The 23,443-nt window shown below is 40.1% G+C and overlaps 4 protein-coding genes across 4 annotated transcripts; all 4 read right to left on the minus strand.

Moving 5' to 3' along the window:
• Nucleotides 1-21: 21 nt before the first annotated feature.
• On the minus strand, nt 22-6,177 carry sh3bp5la (SH3-binding domain protein 5-like, a). Its single transcript, XM_037784173.1, has 6 exons — nt 5,953-6,177; nt 4,623-4,685; nt 4,077-4,205; nt 3,498-3,662; nt 2,453-2,626; nt 22-2,166 (listed from the first exon to the last, which is right to left on the minus strand). Exons 1-6 carry the CDS (start codon nt 6,175-6,177, stop codon nt 1,633-1,635), a joined length of 1,290 nt encoding a protein of 429 aa, XP_037640101.1. The 3' UTR covers nt 22-1,632.
• Nucleotides 6,178-7,669: 1,492 nt separating this feature from the next.
• Nucleotides 7,670-11,766, minus strand: mgat1a (alpha-1,3-mannosyl-glycoprotein 2-beta-N-acetylglucosaminyltransferase a). The gene is made up of 3 exons (XM_037784961.1): nt 11,552-11,766; nt 9,245-10,153; nt 7,670-9,020 (listed from the first exon to the last, which is right to left on the minus strand). Exons 2-3 carry the CDS (start codon nt 9,875-9,877, stop codon nt 8,322-8,324), a joined length of 1,332 nt encoding a protein of 443 aa, XP_037640889.1. The 5' UTR covers nt 9,878-10,153; nt 11,552-11,766; the 3' UTR covers nt 7,670-8,321.
• Nucleotides 11,767-13,350: 1,584 nt separating this feature from the next.
• LOC119497106 lies at nt 13,351-16,917 on the minus strand. Its single transcript, XM_037784964.1, has 2 exons — nt 16,075-16,917; nt 13,351-14,338 (listed from the first exon to the last, which is right to left on the minus strand). Exons 1-2 carry the CDS (start codon nt 16,813-16,815, stop codon nt 14,246-14,248), a joined length of 834 nt encoding a protein of 277 aa, XP_037640892.1. The 5' UTR covers nt 16,816-16,917; the 3' UTR covers nt 13,351-14,245.
• A 2,651-nt stretch (nt 16,918-19,568) lies between these two features.
• On the minus strand, nt 19,569-21,763 carry rnf183 (ring finger protein 183). The gene is made up of 2 exons (XM_037784963.1): nt 21,524-21,763; nt 19,569-20,833 (listed from the first exon to the last, which is right to left on the minus strand). Exon 2 carries the CDS (start codon nt 20,787-20,789, stop codon nt 19,818-19,820), a length of 972 nt encoding a protein of 323 aa, XP_037640891.1. The 5' UTR covers nt 20,790-20,833; nt 21,524-21,763; the 3' UTR covers nt 19,569-19,817.
• Nucleotides 21,764-23,443: the final 1,680 nt, after the last annotated feature.

Genomic DNA, 23,443 nt, shown 5'->3' on the forward strand with positions numbered 1-23,443 from the left:
TATGGGAATCACACAAGCCCCCAAGAAGTATGATTTGGTTTATTGATTATAGATATGACAATGCAATAAATTAAAAAAGTGACATTCTGTGACTAATTCACAAATGCCATTAAAAGGGTGAATTGTTAAGACAGGAGTGAAGGTGAGGTGCTTCAGATAAACTGCGACAATAATGATTTTAAATACACATGACAAACTGTGAGAACATCTGTACAACAAAACTTGTCAAACATTCAAATCAGTTAACACACGGTAACTGTACATGTCAGTATTTTCCAGCTCTGTAATAATTACATACATTTACAAGTCATTTCTTGACTTCATCGTTTTGCATCTCACACTTTGACAATCAAAGTACAATATCATAAGAGGAAGTACAGAAATAAAAAAATAAAAAATCATAACTCTTCAAGTCTCATCGGAAGTGGTGCCCGGGTGACTCCCGATTATTTTTTAAAAATCCTAAAAGGGCACACGCTTGTTCTTTAAATGGTTCTAAACAGAACTACAGGTGAGTTTACAACAAAGTGCTACTCATGCTAAATTTGTTACTTGTTCTGTGTCAAGGCACACTTCAAATTACAACAAGGGCATATTGTTTTTAAAAAGGCAAACAAAAGAGGAAAAGAAATCCACTGATACAAATGTAAACAATATCCAAATTATACAAATTTTGGAAAGGCTTTTTCATAAGACTACAGCATAGCGACATAAAAAAAAGAAAACATGGCTACAGCTTCATCCTCTTAGCTTTAATGTGTCAGTTTCTGTTTCAGCATTTTGCCCCGAATACATGTCATAAATGTCTGCTTAGATAGCTAACCAGGAGAGCATGCTGTCGGAGTGGGAAAGAGTCTTTATCACATTCAGACTTTAAGGAATTGTCAAAAAACGCATTCTCTCGTGCCAAAAATAAAGCACCGCTTGCAGCATGTTACTGGAAATAAATATGTGAAATGTGAATTCAAACATGCTTTCACTCTGCACCGACAGAGAATCGTTTTTGTCATTTTTTCCCTGCGCACTAACTTGATGAGGGTGGATATGTTTGCGGATCTCAGTGTGTACGGAGAGATCCTGCTGCGACCCCTCTACCTTGAAGCAATCGCTGATAAGACTCGACACGACTGAAGGGGGGGAGGGGGCAATGGAGGGTTTTGTTTTCACTAGTCTCACCAAATTAGATCAACGATTAGACTGGGAAAGTAAGAAATGACGTCTTTCTAAACATGTCTGCTCAAACGGGGCTTTTGATCATTCCTCACTGTTCCTTCATGCTCAAGGAACAAATTCTACCCAGAATCCCTCAGAGGGAGTGAATATACAGTATACTTGTCCTGGAGGTTTGAAAGCTCTTTAAATTCCAGTAGTGTTCTAACTAGGCTGCAATATTAACTATTGATCAGTGTCAGCATTAGAATAATGTGTTGTCAGTCAACGTACGTGTGCTTATTTACACCATCACATCATATCATACACCTGCAACTGCATCGCTCCTGATTTGGAGCAAATTCAATGTCTTATACTTTGGTTGGTACCTATGTGTCAGGGATGTTTACCCTAATTTACACTTTCTTGATAACTCACATTACTTTTGCAGTGTTTTTTAGCTGTTTTATATCTATGACAGCCTCACAAACTGAAGCTCCGGTGATGCTGCTTGTAGAACTGCTGCTGGCGCTCTTTGGCGGATGTTTCCACCACCCGCTTGTCTCTTCTATCCATCACTCCGCCTCTCTCTTTCTCCCCCTCATCCCCAGTTACGCTCCCGACATCGCTGAGGTCCCCGAGGTGCTCGATGGAGTCGTATTTCTCCAAGTCGGAAGCGATGGTCTGCAGGCTGAAGACCGAGAGGGAATCCGACCCAGCCCGCTCCCTCTCCTTTTCATTCTCCTTCTCCTTGTATTTCTCCAGCTCGATGGCTGAATCCACTCGGTCCGTCCCCATCGCACCACCGCAGGCTCCGCCTTCTTTCTTAACCCTGACGTCGGACTCGGCTCCAACGGGGGGACTGCGCCCACTGCAGACGCTGGTGCGTCCTCCCTCGGACTCCCTCTGAGCGTGAATCTGCTCGCTAATTTGTTCCAAGTTCCGTAAGGCGATGGAGTAGCGGGTCTTCACTTTGGCTACTTGCTGTTCCAGCTGCATCACTATGGTCTTGTTCTCCTGGAGTCACACAGAGGGCACAGCAACTTTTATCATCAATTTCAACATTGATTTTATGCCATAACCTACCAGTGACCTTTACTAAATCCATAACATACACAATATATCACAGCAGTTTTTGCCAACTCAGCAGCATATTTACAACACAACTAAATTACAGATTTTTCTTTGGAGAATGGGGAAACTGGGAGTGACGGAGAACAAAGTACACTGCACAGAACATCTTGTATGTGTTTAAGGTTTCACAAACAAGAGGTATTAGTGGGCTCCCCTGTGTCTGCATTACCTCCAGGATGTGGTTGAACTGGGCCTTGAGCTCAAAGTAAGGTTTGGATTTCACAATGACTCTTTTGAGGGACTTCTGCAGCATCTGAACACGAGCCTCGGCCTCCTGACAGGCGTGTGTGACGCGCATGTGCTCCCTCTCACTGCGAAGTCGCTCCTCCTCGGCTTCATTCACCTGTGAGACACACGCGGAAGCAGGATATTAACACACACACCCACACCCACAAACACAAAGCCGAAGCTAATGTGATAACAAGTACAAGGCATTGACCTCTCTCTAACTATATCCTGACAGTAGTGCATGAGACAGGTAATCCGAAAACAATCCCTTCCTAGTTTGACAATTTGATCGGAGTTCGCGAATGATTTACAGCTGCCTCCGATGAATGAGCAGCCAATAGGAACGCTCTCTCTCTGAACTGACCTGTGATTGGTCAAAGTCTCCTGTCACGGGCTAGATTTTTTAAAGCCTGAAAACAGAGCCATGAGGAGGCGCAGAACACTGGAATTACAATATGCTGAAAGGTTATTACGGAATTTTTGCCCAATGATGCCAAAAACATTCTGCCTACTGCAGGTTTGACTGTCCATCATGAGTCAGTGTTTTAGGAGTGCTGAATGCTAAATCAGTGGAGTTCTCTTTTAACAAGACTGTTCTTCTTTCGTTTAGTACATGTAAAAATGCTCAAATAAACAAGGTAATGGACTTACACTGATTAAGCCTCTTGTTTTATTTATATGTCACTTCCCACCAAGTTTTAGACAATATTTTTGTTCTTTGTACTTCTCAGTGAATGTTTTACCTTAGAACATTCATCATCCATTGCACTGGCCCTTCTGTTTTTTTTCATGCAGCGATTACTTGAATAATAATCGACTAATTCCCAGTGATTTATGAATAATATATTTGCTTGGAATGCACATCCCTAACAAATACCCAAGTTATTTGTCCGGGAAATGAACGCCGATTGTAACCTTCCCCACTAAACACAAAAGCCAGATGTTAGTGGGATTTTTTTGTCCAGTAGGAAAGGGGCTTTTGTTACCTTGGAGGTAGCGTGGTTGAGCATCTCCTGCCAGGTGGGATCCAGGGTGTTCTTGCCATCAGCCATCAGACCCTGCTCTGCCACATAGACCATCTCCCTGGCAGCTGTGTGCATAGAGACCGCTCTCTCATAGCTCAAAGCTGCCTTCTGGGTCTCCTGCTGTGCCTACAGAGAACAGACAAAACTTTTACAGCCTACAGAGGTGGAATATGACAAGGACACCATCCCCTGTTCTGTTACCAATTAGTTCAATTACAATCAGAACTGTCAAACTGTGCTTGTGAGTCATAGTTTTTGATGTCCATCAGGCCAATAAATGTAGAAAGGAACAGATGAGTAAAGGAAACCAACCACATATTTAACTGTACTGTATTTTTCTACACTGCTGGACCTGGTAAGGACAAAGTGCCTAGTCTAAGGACACTTCAGAAGGTCTTGCTCACATTGAGGCTAGAACTTGCATCTTAATATAGTAAACTGTATTTCTGACAAAGAAGATTTCTCAAAAAGTTTCCCTTTTAAATACATGAGACACATGTAAACATATTTAGACAGTACACAGTTATTGATAGTGTGTACCTCTTTCGCAAGGCGACGAGCTTCATAGTAGGGCCTTGCTTTCTCTATGCAGCCCCCAAGCTGAGAGCTCTGAGCATTAAGCTTCCTGGCAGACTCTGTGAGGATCTTCCGGTACCCTGATCTGGCATCCTGGATGGATAATGGATGAAAATTACAAGATTAGATTTCCCTGTAATGGAATGGGCAGGAGTGTGATACTGCAAGTGAGCATACAGTTCACTTGAGTGTCAAAAACTATCAGCACCAAAACATTTTAAAAGTTGTGACTTTTCCAGACCTTATGCTTAGAGATACTAAAAAACAAAATTATCATATTGATGAGCACTGTCTTGGGTAGACTAATAAAATATTCAACAACAGAGATAGCAAGCAATTCCTAGGGTGGTGTTCTTTTCACAATTCTCATGAGTTTTGTTTTGTCAAAATCAAAGTGATTTTATTCAATCTGTTTTCCATATTTTTTTTTGTCATGTATAGGAAGACTGAACAATTAGGAGGAGAGTGTATTTTTATTTACTAAGAAATGTGTATTTTTTTTTTACTTACATCCAACTGCAGCTCCAGTCTGTTGATTTCTGCACTTGCTTCATTTAGATGCTCCAACTCTTCCTGTGGGAAAAACTAAATTAATTATGTGCTGCTTTAGGCTCTTATTAACAACTAGAAAATATAAATTGTATACTCTTCTAACACTTGGGTGAAATACATTCCAGTTTACATCTTGTATATTACTATTATTACATTTAAATTAAATAAATCAATGGTAATAATGCAGGGGAGGTGCAAACTGGGGCAGGAATGAAATGAAATGAAATGGGCAAATGCGTATCTTAGACACATAGTAGCTACCTCTCCGTTAGGCTTAAAGGGACTGTTTGTAACTTTTTACACGTATAAATCTACCGGGTCGGTTTGCCATGCGCGCTCGCATATGGCTACGCTGTTCAGATTCAGACTCCAACACAAACTACACGGAAGCACCAAAATCTCAAAGTTGTATCTAGTGAAGCCCGTCTTGCAAAACAGTGTTGGCCGTGGTCGTAGTACGCGGGGGAGACCGTAGCTTTGGTCTCCAGGGCCGGAGTCTCTGCTGTACTCTGCTCCTCTACCTGCTTGCCTTCACTCACACAACGCGCTCGTTCTCACTATTTCGCTCCACCTCACGTGCATGCGCGCACACTACACACTGCAGAAGAGTTAGTTTAGCTCTGAGAATATCTAGTGAATGTACAGTGGACGTTTGTGCAGAAATAACTGCTGCAGCTCCTCCAGACCAACAGAGGTTTCCTGTGTCTTGTGAAGTGACGGAGCTCCGCAGCGAGTAACGTTATCGTCTCCGACCAAAACTCCGGTGTCACCCCTGTTCCCTCCGACCGCGGTCAGAGATGATAACGTTTCTTTTCAGCCAACACTAGGATCAGCATCGATTCATGGAGAGACCTTCGTCTGGTCAGCTAACATTACTGCCAAGCAGGTGAAATATAGAGTGATATTGTGGTTTTAGCTGACGTGTGTCGCCTCACTGTTTTGAGCAATGCTCATTCAAGTCTATGTAGAGCAAGCACAAGCGCGAGCAACAGGACACTGACTTTTGTTGACTTAACGGCCACAGGTGTCGCTGTTAACAAGCATTTCTGATTCTTACAAACAGTCCCTTTAACAAGCAAGATAATCACTTTTGATCTGACAAAGATCAAAAGGTTTTGCACAGATTGGGCAATGACACATAATATTAGACACATAGGAGCTACCTCTCTGTTAGGCTTAACCAATGATGTTCCAGTGATGCCCACCCAGATAACTAGACCCTAGCTATTAGTATGCAAGTCTAAGCTTGATATCATAATAAATATGCACTAACATGAGGTTGTCCTACCTGGATTCTGGGGTCCAGCTCGTCTGTGGGGCTGTGTAGCTGCTCACCAACTCCTTTCTGTCTTTCACCTTCATCACAGGTCTCCAGTGTTGTTGCTTCAGGAGTTTCTGCAGCTTTCACCTCCTCCTCTTCCTCCTCCTCTCTACCGGGAGTCACCTCCCTCCAGTCCCCGGCGTCTGACTCCCCGGAGCCGGCGGGGCTCTCACGCAAGGCGCCTGGCTCCATCACACAGTTTCACTAGCAGCAGCTAGCGGTGTTAGCTGAAAGGCTGCTTCCTCCAGGGAGAACACGTGGTGGCTAATCAACCTTTAAAGCTCCGGTCGGTGTTATTAAACAGAGCCCGTGTTACTCAACTCAATTAGAAAACACTTCCAGTGTTGTCCAGTTTGCAATCTGCCATAAACCCGCTGCACAGCTAGCCTAGCATGTAGCTTAGCATGTAGCCTAGCATGTAGCTTAGCATGTAGCCTAGCATGCTAACATGCTAACAAGGCTAATTTAAGATTTTAACGGTCCTTTACAAGCAGAACAGGTGGAAACAAATAATCAGCTATCGTGAATAAAAAGAAGTAAAAGGAGGAACATTAATATGTGTGTCTGTTCCTCCATCTCTCACCGGCTCTTCATGACTGTAGCTAGGCTAGCTAGCTAGCGGCTCCGGTCTCACATCATCGTTGATAATGAAGTAAACAGACAGGTCAGTTAGCAGCAGGGGAAACGGATGCGCGAACGTGTTTGGGCCACGGCGGCTTCCGTAGCTCCACACAACACACACTGACATGAAATTAAATTATCTTTCTAGAAGTCTAATGTTTCATTAGTAATATACTATACTATACTATACTGTACTATACTATACTGTACTATACTATACTGTACTATACTATATTATACTATACTGTACTATACTATACTATACTGTACTGTACTATACTATACTGTACTATACTATACTATACTGTACTGTACTATACTGTACTATACTATACTATACTGTACTGTACTATACTATACTATACTATACTATATTATATTGTACTATACTATACTTTACTATACTATATTATACCATACTATATTTTACTATACTGTACTGTATTGTATTATACTATACTGTACTATATTATACTATACTGTATTGTATTGTATTGTATTATACTATACTATATTATACTATACTGTACTGTATTGTATTATACTATACTGTATTATACTATACTTTACTATACTGTACTATATTATAGTGTAATATACTGTACTGTACTATACTATACTGGACTGTACGATACTAAACTTTACTATACTGTACTATATTATACTGTACTATACTGTATTATACTGTACTGTACTATACTATGCTGTACTGTACGATAGTATACTATACTGTACTGTACTATACTATAATATACTATACTGTACTATACTATACTGTACTATATTATGTATTTGCATGTACATGTTTACAATTATTAACCCAGTGATACTGTACTGCATTAGATTGCACTTTACCTTACCTTCTCCTTGCACCTTCTTGATAATCTTTACTGTTTATATTTTTGTTAATTTGTATTCTATATATTTGATTTTCCACTTTGTACTGCAACTGCTGCACAACAATTTCCCTCAGGATACATTTTTATAATCTAAATATGAACTGAGAACACGGTATTCTTTCTGCAAAAGCTACCTGAATTAAGCAACTCATTAAAAAAACAACTTGTGCATTGTTTTTTTTTTATTCCAAAAACATACAAACACAGGCACCTGCAAGGTGTACTATATTGGAGAATCATTCAACAAAATTAACTGAATGAAAATATAAGCAGGAAGAACAGATTTTTCATAGAAGACATACAAATGAGAATCAAATGACGGATTATACATACTGCAGTTATGACCAGTCACCACCACCATAAGCAACCATACCACAGATTATATTTTCATATTTGTACCAGACATAAACAGTTCACACAGGCTACCAGAATTTGCAAATAATTTACACAAAAAAAGTGGCAAACGAGATCATTGCATTGAATGCATTAATGAATGTCATGTGCAGAATTAGCAGAATATAAAAAATAGATCTCTGGTGAATTACAGCAGTCTTGTCTAACAAACGGTTTAGGCTGTATCCTACAATGTAAGAATCGTTTTAGAATAATGTAAAAGACCTGAGTAGCATTGGCAATAACCCCAACACTAGAAAGAGAGACAATCCATTCTGCATTGTTATAGGCAATAATCTAAAGTACATATCATTCAATCAAAGATACACTTTAAGGACATGAGTCTTTGGTCTGAAATACTTTCCCCAGCTGACATTCAGAGATTACAAAAAGGCTAATGCACATAAACTTTCTTCTGGATTATCAGCTCCAGGTGGGATCGTACTTGGTCCATCCTGGAGGAGGGGCCAAGTAGATTCTCCGTCCTCTTGAGATGAAACTGACAACCCCTCTGTATCCTGTCCTTGGGACTCCAGACTTCAAGTCCTCCATGATTCCCAGGTTTTTGGCCAGCACTTTGAAACTATCCTTTCTAGTATATTGAAGGCGGAAGGGCCCAGTTCCTTTCAGCTGCCCTTGCTTAACATCTTCATATGTAACCAAGGGAGCGCTGTAAACTTCCTTCTCAAACTGTTCTCTGTACGTCTCCTCCTTCAAGTAACTCAGGTCTAACTTGGTGAAAGGCACAAACTCGGTATTCAGTTTAATGTAACGCAGGTACTTGTCATAGAATTGACCCAGACTCACTCCTTTCCGGCCAAAGGTTAAAGTGCGCGAGATCTCTGGACGTATACAGGCACGGTTGCGGCGCTGCTCTGGCTGGCGCATCCAGTCATCCCAGAATGAAGCAGGCCACTTGGGCTCCAGCTCCTCCCATACCTCCTTGAGGAGCATCCACCCCAGGCCTGGAAAGAAGTCGGTCCTGTAGAGCAGGTCGGCCTTGCCAGGATTCACGTAGCCGTCCCTGCCATTGTCATTCCAGGCCGACACACACCACAGACTGGGGTCGGATTTCAGGAGTGGCTGCAAGGCTCGGAAGTACTCAAAGAAGTCTGGCGCCACCTAGGGTAGGACATGAATAATTCAATATCAGTTTAACATGACCCCTGTCAACCAGTGAAATCAACTGCTTTAAGAATATAATAACTTAACAGCATTGTTTTTATATTGATGTAGAAAAAGAATGAACATATAAATGTAACCTTGGGCATTTGAATCTGATGTAATACTAATATAAAAGCATTAACTAGAGCAATATGTTGCCACTAATTTGATGATGTGTTTACCTCGAGATCATCCTCCACAATCACAGCAGAGGAATGAGACAGGGTCTTGAACACTTGGTTGAGAGCCCAGCGGTAATGCCTGGAGATTTTGTAGTAACCCTGAAACTTCTTGTGCTCTGGTCGCACAGCGACATTTGACAAGTCCGGCTGTTTCAGATGAACTACTTGATTTCCATAAGAACGGATCACCTCAGCAGTTTCGGCGTGTCCACAGTCCTGACTCACTATGATCGGGAAAAGCTCCGCTGAAGGACGGAGCTCCAGGAGTTTGTCCAAGCAGCGCCTCACAGTGACCCTGTTGCAGGCGATTACCAGGATAGGAATGACAGGCTGATGCGGGACGTCGACCTTCTGTCCCTTTTTGTTTGACGGCTCCCACAGTGCTCGCTGATTCTTGATCTGCAGCAGGATTTTCCTCTGCTCTTCAAGCTCTTCCCCGAACGTGTCTGCCATTCGGAGCACATCTCCCACCATATCATTAGTGGGCCTTTCAGGCACTTCTTTCTTCTCTGGGTCATGCTCGCCCGGCTCGGTGGGCGGCGGTCTGCCCCACAGCAGAAGCACCAGTATGGCGTTCCAGGTGATAAACAGGAATGCGCCACAAAGAACGACAGAGCCTCTCTTGCGGAGCATGGCCCAGAAACTCAGAGGGAGGGAGGTTGGTTACAGGAGGACAGGGTGTGTGAATAGAAAGTGTTTTACAGACAACAGGAATGGGATACGGGACGGGCAGCCTGTGTATCATCACAAGCACATAGTAAGAGATCTGGAGTCACACTTTGTTGTGAAGTTACTAAAGTTATAAGGACACAATACAGTGTCGATCAGGGTGAAGATGGACGGAATACGAGGAAGGACAGGACTCATCTTGGTGTGAAGTTTCAATATCCTTTCAATATCCCCTTCCATCTGAAATAACAAGAACACAATGTACTTTCAGAAAATAAAGGTTGCAATAAGATAGATAGATATAGATATACATACTGTATCAACACTCAAATATCTACAGAATACACTAAAAAATATACCAAAATACTACAACTAACATAGATATAAAAAAATTATAAAATAGAAATGAATAAATAAATGAATTAATAGATAAAATATAAACATAGAATAACACACTATATACATCAGCAAAGTGTGCAAATTTGTTGCAGTTTTTGTTTTAAATAAATGAGGTAGTATAAATAAAAAAATAAATGAGGTAGTATAAATAAAACTGATATGAGGTAGTATAAATAAAAATTAAATGAAGTAGTATAAATAAAAATGATAACAGGTAGTATAAATAAAAATGATAAGAGGTATTATAAATAATAAATAAATAAAAAATAAATAAGGTAGTATAAATAAAACTGATATGAGGTATTATAAATAAAAATTAAATGAAGTAGTATAAATAAAAATGATAACAGGTTGTATAAATAAAAATGATAAGAGGTATTATAAATAACAAATAAATGAGGTAGTAAAAATAAAAATGATAAGAGGTAGCACAAATAAAAATTAAATGAGGTATTATAAATAAAAAATAAATAAAAAATAAATAAGGTAGTAAAAATAAAAATGATAAGAGGTAGTGTAAATAAAACTGATATGAGGTATTATAAATAAAAATTAAATGAGGTAGTATAAATAAAAATGATAAGAGGTATTATAAATAAAAAAATAATAAAAAATAAAAGAGGTAGTATAAATAAAAATGATAAGAGGTATTATAAATAAAAAAATAATAAAAAATAAATGAGGTAGTATAAATAAAAATGAAAACAGGTAGTATAAATAAAAATGATAAGAGGTAATACAACGTAAAAAATAAATAAAAAATAAATGAGCTAGTAAAAATAAAAATGATAAGAGGTAGAATAAATACAAATTAAATGAGGTAGTATAAATAAAAATGATATGAGGTATTATAAATAAAAAATAAATGAGGTAGTATAAATACAAAATAAATGAGGTAGCATAAATAAAAGTGACAACAAAGTGGCAACAACATTGTTATAAAAAATGAAAAACAGGAAATCAGGTTATACCAGTTTCTATCTGGTAGGAAGTTGCTTTATGGGAGCTGGAGTGATGATTCACCAGAACTGTCTCTGATCGATTATCTCTGATCACCTGTGGCTGCCTCGCTAAATACACCAAACTGTGTGTTATTAAAGACATAAAGAACAACCTTTAACACTGACTTCTCTCTCTCTAATGCTCGACAGACAGATTATACCTCTCTAGACTGTGTAACTACTGTAGAGCTGTGAGGAGGAGCGTGTTGGAATCAGCTCCTAGTCGTTAGTAATTTACCCTTTGAGCGTCTTCTTCTCTTTGGGGCCATTTCGTTCGATGACAACCGGTAAAAGTTGACCGACCGGAGACTCGAGGAAGCTGTTCTCTTGCTACAAAAAGCAACTTAACACCCCTTTAGTTTCTCTTGTTTCTCCCAAGACTGGAAGGAGAGGAGGAGGAGGAGGAGGAGGAGGAAAAAGTAACACGACGACTTCCTGGGTAGAGAGGGAGGAAGGAAGTCCCGCCCTGACTGACTGTCACCTTGAGAGAGATTACGCAACACAGACACGTGTTGCAGGCTAATTAAAATAAAAACAGCAGCCTTTGATGTCTTTGTATACATTTTATTGTCTGCTTTCACGTCGAAATATGGTAATGAAGAGAGATCCTATCCTAGCTAATTTAATAACATGCATTTTCTGCTTGAGCTGCAGAGAAGTACCGAGGACAAAACCTGCCAAAATAAATTATAATACATTTTAAGTTGCTTGTGTAAAGTGTCTGTGAGTATCCAGAAAAGCGCTATATAAATAAAATGTATACTTATTATTATTATTATTATTATTATTATTAATAATAATAAAAAAATAAAAAATAAATAAACTAATAAATACATGACTCGATAAATAAATAAATGTAATTTAAGGTCCCATATCATGCAAATGTTCAGGTCCATACTTGTATTTTGTGTTTCTACTAGAACATGTTTATTTTTTTGTTTGTTTATTTGTTTTGCACAATTTAAGACTATACAACATAACAAAAAAATAAATGAATAATATACTATTATTATATATATATATTATATTATATAGTATTATTATTATATGGTAATGAAGAGAGATCCTATCTTAGCTAATTTTATAACATGCATTTTCTGCTTGAGCTGCAAAGAAGTACTGAGGACAAACCCTGCCAAAATTAAATAAAAAATAAATAAATTAATAAATACATGACTCGATAAATAAATAAATAAATAAATGAATAAATGCATGACTCGATAAATAAATAAATAAATAAATGAATAAATGCATGACTCGATAAATAAATAAATAAATAAATGAATAAATGCATGACTCGATAAATAAATAAATAAATAAATGAATAAATGCATGACTCGATAAATAAATAAATGTCATTAAAGGTCCCATATCGTGCTCATTTTCAGGTTCATACTTGTATTTTGTGTTTCTACTAGAACATGTTTACATGCTGTAATGTTCCAAAAAACACATTATTTTCCTCATACTGTCTGTCTGAATATCCCTGTCTTCACCCTCCTGTCTGAAACACTCCATTTTAGGCAAGGCAAGGCGTGTTGAGCGGCTCTCTGCAGAGCTAATTAAATTAAAAACAGAAGCATTTATGTCTTTGTAAACATTTATTGTCTGCTTTCACGTCGAAATATGGTAATGAAGAGAGATCCTAGCTAATTGAATTTAATAACATGCATTTTCTGCTTGAGCTGCAAAGAAGTACCGAGGACAAAACCTGCCAAAATAAATAGAAAAATAAATAAATGAATAAATGCATGACTCGATAAATTAATTAATTAATTAATAAATGCATGACTCGATAAATAAATAAATGTCATTAAAGATCCCATATCGTGCTCATTTTCAGATTCATACTTGTATTTTGTGTTTCTACTAGAACATGTTTACATGCTGTAATGTTAAAAAAACACATTATTGTCCTCGTACTGTCTGCCTGAATATCCCTGTATTCACCCTTCTGTCTGAAACGCTCCGTTTTAGGCAAGGCAAGGCGTGTTGAGCGGCTCTCTGCAGAGCTAATTAACAAACAGAAGCATTTGATGTCTTTGTAAACATTTATTGTCTGCTTTCACATACTGTGGCGTCGAAATATGGTGATGAAGAGAGATCCTATCCTTGTATGGAAGTTTTTATTGGACTTTATTGGTTGTAACCCACAGAAGACATTCCACAAATGTGTACCATGATCTGCAAATATTTCACTATCCACAAATATGTATTTTTGCATTTGTGTTGTGTAGTCCATAAAAATACAGGGCGATTTGCAAATACGCATAACTTACTCTGTAAATATGTATTTATAAGGTTAACATGGAAAGTGATATCAGATAGCATTCCACGTGTAGAAATAGATGCACAAATGTGTAGATATGTGCACATCCTTATAACAGGTGGAACGTGTATACAAGTGACCTTATACTGGCACTGAATATTTGTTTAGATCTATATTTTTATCCAAAAATAATTTCATAGTAAAAAATAAAGCAAACATCTTAAAAACACAAATGGATAGAATAAGTACAAATCTTTCAATGATACAGTTTTTAATCGGACATTATTTGAATATTTCCATTTTGAGAGATGTTATAGGCCTATTTTACTTCATTCCATGTTTGCAAAATAAGTTTTTGTGCAAATAAAATGTACTGCAATTATTTTAATTATCCACCAGGAGGCCTAGAATACCTACTTTAAGTAAAAATGTACTACAAACAAAGCATGCGTTTCATGTTTCTCAGGTATTTATTGTTACAGTATTGCTTACTTTTCTTTAAAGCAAAAAAAAGCTTTAAAAAAAACGACCAGTTGTTTTCTTGTATCTCTGGGTTGAAGTCCAAATGTGCTTTGTGAATTGTGAAAGCCAAGTAAAAGTCAGTAAACAAGGTTAGATCACTGAGTGTGTGTGGGCTATTTTTGGTGCTGAGGCCTTGGACTCTCAGTCAGGTCTGTCTTCTGGGATCATTTGTCCAGAGTCGGAGTAGTCCACGGAGGAGGTGAGGTCTGTGGGACAGTGGGTTCGTCCATTTGCCTGAAAGAGTACGTAGGCCTATGCAATTATTTCATATGGTTTAATACAGTAACATAAACACATATAAAGCATCACATTAAAGGGAGGTGTTTTGAAGTGGGGTTGTATGAGGTACTTATCCATAGTCAGGGTATTCCCTACAGTAGATGACGGTCTGCACGCCGCCAGTTTGGAGAAGTAGACAGGAGTTGCCGCACAGGAGCAAAGCGATGTATTGCTGTGGACGGGGCCAGCAGCAAAACATATTTTCACCGCTTTACCTTGCCCGGAGACAAACCTTTCCAACTGGGAACTGTTATCTATGCCCTCGCCAAAGCTGCCAGACTCCATTCAAATTTTTTTTTTTTTTTTATCTCACGGAACACTGGGGTTGCTGGTCTACCGCTGCCTCAATCGGTTAGTGTGTCTGTGCTGTTGTGTGACTTTGGTTAGTTCGGATTCACCAAAGTTCTATTTTTTTTAATGGTTGCTTTGGCGAGAGCATCTGGATAATGGCTTGAGTTCCCCGGTCAGAAACATAGACTGTATATAGCTGTCTCATGGCAAGGTAAACCGGAGAAATTATTCTAAATATAGTGTGCACTTAAACTGATACACTGCCTATGGATAGGCCTATCTCAGGCTCCCTCATATCCTCCTGGGAACCGAGTAAAAAAAGAGTCTTCCAATTACTTGTTTTGTGTGATTTCCTTCCTATTTAGGGTTAAAAGAAAATCTTACAATTTAGGCTTTTTAACTTTATTTTTTATTTTACAGCACGTCCACTGTAGTGGACCACAGGAACATTTCAGTGTGAAAAGACTAAAACAAATGAACAGATTATGGCCGTAGAGTGATATTAAACCAAGAATACATTCAACTTGATTAAAAAAAAACTAATGCCATATCACTGGAAAGCCTATGATGTCACACCAGGGGTTGATAGAGTAAGTCAAAGGAGTAAAAGGATATGCATGTGGACAAAATGTCCACTACAGTGGACACATGTCAATGGGCTGGTTCTCAGGAGGATATACAGCCCCACTTCAAAACTGAACTGAACCTGAACTATCCCTTTAAAGGGACTGTTTGTAACTTTTTACAGGTATAAATCTACCGGGTCGGTGTCCCATGCACGCTCGCTTATGCGCGCCCGCTTATGCGCGCCCGCTTATGCGTGCCCGCTTGCCTTCACTCACACAACGCGCGCATTCTCGCTCCACCTCACGTTCATGCGTGCACATTACACACTGCAGAAGACTTCATGGCTCCTGAGAATATCTAGTGAATTTTCAGTGGACGTTTGTGCAGAAATAACTGCTGCAGCTCCTCCAGACCAAAAGAGGTTTCCCGTGTCTTGTGAAGTGACGGAGCTCCGCAGCGAGAAACGTAATCGTCTCCGACCGGGTGCCGGTGTCTCCCTCCGGGCGCAGTAGGGAGGCGATAACGTTTCTCTTTCTGCTTCAGCCTCGGAGGCTGAGGTAGGAAAAGCCAACACTAGGGTCAGCACTGATTCATGGAGAGACCTTCGTCTGGTCAGCTAACATTACTGCCAAGCAGCTGAAATATAGAGTGATATTGTGGTTTTAGCTGACGTGTGTCGCCTCACTGTTTTGAGCGATGCTCGTTCATGTCTATTTAGAGCGAGCAAGCGCGCGCATGACGCTGACTTTCATTGACTTAACAGCCACAGGTGTCGCTGTTAACAAGCATTTCTGAAAGTTACAAACTATCCCTTTAAGTCTCATGAGGCTCACCTGGAGGGTATTGTTCCTGATGTTCTGATGCTGCAGCACATCATCATCACCATCCTCATCATCAGGTCTGCTGCTGGACATCCACAACACCGCCAGCTTCAAACACATAAACTCTGACACCAGAGCAGTCAACGACAAGCAGGTGCTCCTCAGAGTTGTCCAGCCAGTTAACACGAATGAAGGTAATTGTCCTGCATGTTCCATCAATCTTCTGGACGTGATGGACACTTTCAGGACATCAGCTGGGAGTTCACTACTACTTTCCTGAATAAATACTATTTTACACATGTGTGTTTCGTATTTAATCTTGTGGATCATTTGAGAGCATCTGTCTGTTCCTGGCAGCAGCAGGTTATTAGATGATATCAGTCTGCGCGCCAGCTGACGCACCAGCGCGTTTTGGACACCATTACGCACAGCTGAGCGCGCGTCTCCTGCAGATTGCGAAAGTTGTTTGTGACATAATTTATTAATTTCCCTGGCATCTTTTCCCCTCAACATTGCACCATCCACTCGGGCTGATTTATACGCCACAGTCAGTCTTCTTCCCACCAGAACATGCAGGTCTCCTTGGAGGAAAGCTTCCCACGTTGAGGCTTGGTTTGCCCAGCTGGACTCAGCTGGAGAGCCGCCGGTCAGACCGAGGCTTGCAGGCCTCTTGGTCGGCGGATTCCTGCTCCAGATATTCCCCCGACACCGGAGAACAGCCGACAGGGCCGAGGCGGAGGGAGTGGAAGCCATGGTGGTCGATAATATCCACAGCAGACCGCTTCTGTTGCAGGACTTTAAGGTCTCCAAATGTTCAACCCCCCTATCCAAGCAGTCACATCATGCATAGAGGAGGGGGGTCTTCTCTGCTGTGGTGCACCAGACCATATTTGCCTCGATAGTCCAGGAGGGGGGGCTCAGATAGGCGTGTCTTGGGTAATGGTGGTGGGAAAAGTACTCAGAAGTAGTATAGGCCAATAACACACTGTAATAATACAGTGATGCATCTGCAGAAATATCAGCAACATCGACAATGCATCATATTTTACAAACTGATCACAGTGGTGGAATGTAACTATATTTACTCAAGTAGGCCTACTGTGTTTTGAGATACTTTATTTAGGTATTTCCATTTCTCCTACTTTGTACTGTACTTCTACTCCCCTACATTTCAGAGAGAAATGTATTGGCCTACTTTTTATTCCATGGTAACTTTTCAAATTTGACATTTAAAGGTCCCATATTATGCTCACTTCCAGGTTCATACTTTTTTTTTGTGTTTCTACTAGAACATGTTCACATGCTGTAATGTTCAAAAAACCTTTTATTTTCCTCATGCTGTCTGCCTGAATATGCCTGTATTTACCCTCTGTCTGAAACGCTCCGTTTTAGCGCATTTTGACGGAATTGCAACGGAATTGCATTGCTAGGCAACAGCTTGGGTCCATGTGTACTTCCTGTCAGCTGATGACATTCACATACACTGCAACCGGGAACAAAGTGGGACACATTTAGAATGTTTACGTTTAAAATCATGTCAAGGGTCTAAGTGGAATAAAAATGTATTGAAATGTAGTGGAGTAGAAGTATAAAGTGACATAAAATGGAAATACTAAACTAATGTGCAAGTACCTGAATATTGTGCTTGAGTAAATACACTTAGTTACTTTTCCCCACTGTCTTTAAAATCTATATTTGTCGGTTTTAGCAACTAGTTATTGCAATAAGCACATTACTTTTACATACATCACTATGCAACATGTATTCTGTTATGTTTAATTCCCTTGAAGTTTAAAGGTGGCACTCAGATAAATAAGTTAAAGGGCTGCAGGAAAGACGGTTGCAGTTTGTTGTGGACTTTACGTGTCACATGTTTTGCCCATCCCACACCAAATATTTGGATGGCATATTAACCTACAAGTGACTGACCTGCTACATGTCATTGCCAATAAAACTGATGTTAAAACAACTACCCTCCCTGAGTGGGTCAGGAGGAAGGCCACCCTGTTAACTGGTCTGTTTACACCACCAGAAGGTCAGGTGTCTGAAGAGGACATTCAGTTTCCTGAAAGGTATTAGCCCATAAATATGTTTTGATTACAGTCAGAAGAGGATAAGTGTCAGGGAAATGGACAGGAAGTCCCCACTATACTGCACTCATGGAGAAGAAGGACTAAAAAAGGTTGTGTCTAGAAAGTAACACCCAAGTTACGAAGCTGATGGTTAGGGCATTACTCTCGAATAGTTAATGTTAGGCATTGACCTTGAATGGTTAACGTTAGACATTGACCTCGAATAGTTAACGTTAGACATTGGCCTTGAATAGTTAAGGTTAGGCATTGACCTCGAATAGTTAAGGTTAGGCATTGACCTCGAATAGTTAAGGTTAGGCATTGGCCTTGAATGGTTAAGGTTAGGATAGGTCGTTGGGCAGCGAGTCTCAAGCTAGTTTTTTTGCAAGGTTTTGGAAGTTTTCGTAATTTGGGGGTTACCTTCTAGACATGACCCTAAAAAAATTAATACTGTCATAAGTGGTATTAATATTATTTAAATTAAAATGTGTTTCTGTTTATCACAATGAAACAGGTCTGAAGTATTTAGGTTGAAAAGTTTTAGAATATAAATAGTTCCAATGGCATCTAAGAGAAAATATGGTAATAAGTATACATGCTTAACTGCTGTTACGATTTTAAGAGGGGGTTCTTGGAAAATGTTCTCCCCTGTAAGGGTCCCTGGCCCCAGAAAGTAAACACCTGGTTTATAGAAATAAAGTTGTCATCATGTGTTTTAGAAATACTGAGCAATGAGCATTCAAAGTCTCAAAAAAGCTTTATTTATTATAACAAAAAGCCCATTCTTTTGAGTGAAAAGAGAAAATACTTATATACAAATATATAAATCATCTATGGCTATGTACAATGAGTTGGTTTACAAACAAAAGTTGTAAGAACAAGAAACCCTGAACTGATTATGGAAACCAGCCAATCAAAAGATACGCACGTCTTTAGTTTAGCACATTTCAACATTTACAGCTTATTAATCATTATGGACAGTTTATTCACACGTACAGTATTTCACAGTAATCACAAACATGTTCAGGAAAAGAGTGGCTATATTGCCCATGTGCAACTTTGAGCCTGTGTGTCCTTCGTTTAAAGACGACCTATCATGCTTATTTTCAGGTGCATACTTGTATTTTGGGTTTCCCTGATTGGTCAGTTGCCCCACTCTGTTGTGATTGGTCAACCGAATAAAAAACTCTTCGGACTCCGCTTCAGCTCCACTCTAAATAGCTTTGTTTTAGGGCATGCCAAACTAGCTGCTAGACAGGTATTATGCAAATGTGTTACTTGGTGACATCACCACGTTACAGAAGAAGAGACAGGTCTTCAAGCGAGGCATTTCAGGCAGTTCAGGAGCATTGTTTCTGTGGGGGAGAATACCTCCCTTTGGCGTGGACTTTGTAACTTTGCAGATCTTTTACATGAATAAAAACGATATAACACACTAAAGGAAAGGGGAAAAGGCACAAAAGCATAATAGGTCCTCTTTAAAAAAAAATGCTGCTGCCCTTATTTTCCTTCATTTCTTCACTTCACTGAACATGACCTGACCACGTCCCAGTGTTTTGTTTTTCCTTCACCAGGAGGACAAATGAGGGCAAAAGGATCACTGAGAGTCACAACAAGTTTTGTGTGATAATCTCTCCCTCCGCTTTAGACTCATCTCTACAGCCTGTCCACCCCTGACTCCCCTCAGGGTCTCGACCCTATATTGGATGGAGCTGGGGGACCTTGTGTCGTTTGGTTCAATGCTTGATCAGGCCTCCGTTGAATGACATTCGGTATGATCACAAAGGCCAGAACCCCCACCAGCATGAGCGCCACAGTGATGGTGATGATTGTCCCCACCACGATGTAGTAGCACTGGTCCGAGCGGAACAACCTGCGCAGGCGACCTCTGACCCTGCTTGGAGGCCTTCCTACGTGCACCACAGTGGTTGGGACAATTCCCTGCTCCAGTGCGCTCAGGTGGAGATCACCCCCTCCTGTCGCCTGGCCATCGTTGCTCTTTTTAGGCAGGGCGAGGATATTAGTCCTGGTCGGGATGCTCTGAGGAGGGTTCTTCAGGAGCAGTTTGCCCTTGCTGCGCTTGAATCGGATGGACAGGGCCCTTTGCATGTCTGGTGGCAGCTTGCCTATGATCTCCTCGTTGTTGCCCAGGCGGGGCAAGTCCTGGCCGTGGGGGAGCTCGGTCAGCTCACGACACACAGGGCACGACAGGGTCTTGAGCTCAGGAGAGGTCACGTTGATGCGAGCGAGGCACTCCAGGCAGAAGGTGTGCCCACACGCCAGCAGCTTTGGCGTCCTGAAGATGTTATCGTACGAGCAGAAACACACAGCGCACTCAGTCTCGTCCACATCGTCTTCTTGCGGCCTCCTCCTGTCGCTGTCTTTCTCTCTCCTGTCTCGTCCCCGGGCCTCCTCACTCCTCCCACGCTGCCTCCTCTCTCCATGGTGCCGGTCTCGCTCTCGCCTCCTGCTTCTCTCCACCCTCTCCGAGTCAATACTCCTCGATCTCCTCACTTTTGCAGGCTTCTCCTTCCTCCACATGTCCTCCTTGCTGTTCCTCTCTTTCTGGCTAAGATTTGGTTTGACGTTGGGGGCCTGTCTGGCTCCATGGCTGTGGCCCCCTTCGCGCCTGTGTCTCTCCGCGTCATCACTCATGTTGGGGATGATGTTAGAGGTAGAGTGCCGGCTGGAATCTGGAGCTGTGGAAGATTAAAGCTGGGATAAGTTTACTGGCTCCCAGAAACCAGCAGAGCAGGAAACAGACTGGAGGAATGTACCTGCACGGCCGCACGGCCATTGCTGTTTCCCAATGATGAAGCAATAAATAATCTCTTGCTTAACTAACATCTCTATTGTATTAAAATGTTATCTGTTGATTTTATTTGATCTATTCTACATGCATGTGGTGCTTTTGCCTTGATAAAGAGTCGCTGTATTTGTTTAATAGGCTTTCCTGCTCAGAAATCATCAGCAAACATGAGAACGGCAGAGTTGGAAGTGCTTCAAATAAGGAAATAGGGAACTTTATGAGGCTGCAAACTTAGTCTGTTGAAACCTGTAAAGTTAAACTAAACCAGGAGACACAGCTTCTTTGTTTTGAAATGTCATAGCAAACATTCCATCATAGCCATCCGTCTTACAAAGTCAGTCATTAACTCAAAGTTTTTACCCTGAAGAAGGCGCACGTTTCATATTTTAGCAGCTGATTTTCTTTCAAATTGTAGAAAATGCATTTTTTTATATTTGCAACAAGTTTAGTTGTACAAGTTTCTGTTCATTAAGGGTTCACAGGCTTGAATATAAGTGAAGTTTGCTAAAAGCAGCAATTTTTTTAATGCCAAAGAACAAGAAAGTAAATAATTGCACAGAACTTGTAGACGCTCACTGACCTGATGAAGTAGATGAATGTCGGATCACGTCCTCAGAGGTGACCTCACAAGTAGAATAATCCTTTTGTGTGTCAGTGCAGTAGAAAGTTGCACATCACCAAACTTCATTACTAAAAAACAACAACTTTAAAGCTTTACTCTGGAAGTCTTTTGGTCTCTCTGCAGTCCCTGTTCTCCTCTTCTGTCCGTATCTCTCCTCTTATATGTTGTTTTCTAATTGTAACACAGCACTACTTCCTCTGAACCTTCCTCCTCCTCCTTCCTTTCTCTCTTCTCGTCAGACCAGTTGGACCAGCTGTAGTGAGCCAGTTTGTTTTTTTTATTGTGTCTGTATCTGTCTCTCTTATGTGTGTCCACTCACACATGCATATCATGCTAGTATAGTATCACTCTGCATGTGATTACAGCTGCATTTTCTTATTAGTTAATTAAACTTCAAACTAATATTTATCAGCTTTTGTTGTTAAACTGAGCATTCAGTATCAGATATGGTGTCAGTGGCATGAAGGGTCAAACGGTAGAGAAGCACCTGAATGTTTTTTGTTTTTTTTGCTCTATGCGACTTTGTGCGTGATATGAATCAAGAAAAAACAGCAGTGACTGATGGGGAAATTCCACTGTCGCTGCATAAAAAGACAAAGCTTCAGTAGTGTCAACAGTACAGGTACAGGCACTTCATACCTGTCATACCTCCACTCCGCTCTCTGGGTTTACCAGCCAAACAAGAAGAGCTGCGTAGCTTCACCTTTCAGCACTTCACAGTCCCAGTTACTCCCTTTTCCATCTGAGCTTTTTGAATGACACCGACTGACAGTATAACGCATGTTTAAGGCCAGAAATTATTAAATTATTAAGAGCATTAAAAAAACAGATAAGTTTTGTTTGCTTTGTCAAACAGCTCATATGTTGTATTGGCGTACAAGTTGAAAATGGACACACAGGGAGTATTAAAAAATAGATGTCACATCTGTTTCTTTTGTGAGAATTGGATGTTTTTTATGCACCGATATTGATTTTGTAAAATATCAATAAAGAATGCACACAGTCTTTGTTGCAGTGGTGGAATGTAACAAAGTACATTTACTCATGTACTGTACTAAAGTAAAAATTTGATGTATTTGTACTCAACTTGAGTATTTCCATTTTATGCTACTTTATACTCTCACTATGCTCAGAGGGAAATATTGTACTCATTACTCCACTACATTTATTTGACACTATTCACTTTACAGATTTAGATTATTAATATATAGTCAACTAATGATTATGATGTATTATTATATAAATTAAGCTACCCAGCAGTATATAAAGTAGTTGAAATGAGCTCCACCATTACCAGATGCAACATTAGTGATGCTCATTAACCCTCTGAGACCGACAATAGACCTGTTTTTGTCTTTTTTAGGGTGTACAGGGGGTCTTTAGGGGGAGATAGCAGGTCAACAGTAGATGTCACATAGAAGAGGTGTACATCATCTGAAAGCTGAGGACCTGAAGATTAATATGAGATGCAGCACTGTGTGTTGTTGTTCTAGTCATAAATCAGAAATAAACATGAACTAATTAATTAAAATGAATTGTGAAAGTATATAAGGGTTTAGAACATTATGATAAAAGTATATGATGACCATTCCTTTGCTCTATTATGTCTCATGATTTGTTGCAGCAATTTTTGGGTTGATACCATTTCTTACACAGATTTGGTGCTAAAATGTAACTGTTTTTTACCACTTGAGAATAATCCCTCCAAAATACCACATTAAGACACCAAGACCTTGAGGAACACCATAGAAAAAGCCATGCTGTGATTTGGCATCAAAAACGTTTGACATTTGGAGATCTCTGCAAGAATTTAATTTTTCTGCAATTGGATGGCGAGCACTTCTGTTGTGTAAACTGCTCAGAAAACCCCTTATTGTC

This window comes from Sebastes umbrosus, chromosome 11, assembly GCF_015220745.1.
Source record: "Sebastes umbrosus isolate fSebUmb1 chromosome 11, fSebUmb1.pri, whole genome shotgun sequence".
In the NCBI taxonomy this organism is placed as follows: domain Eukaryota; kingdom Metazoa; phylum Chordata; class Actinopteri; order Perciformes; family Sebastidae; genus Sebastes; species Sebastes umbrosus.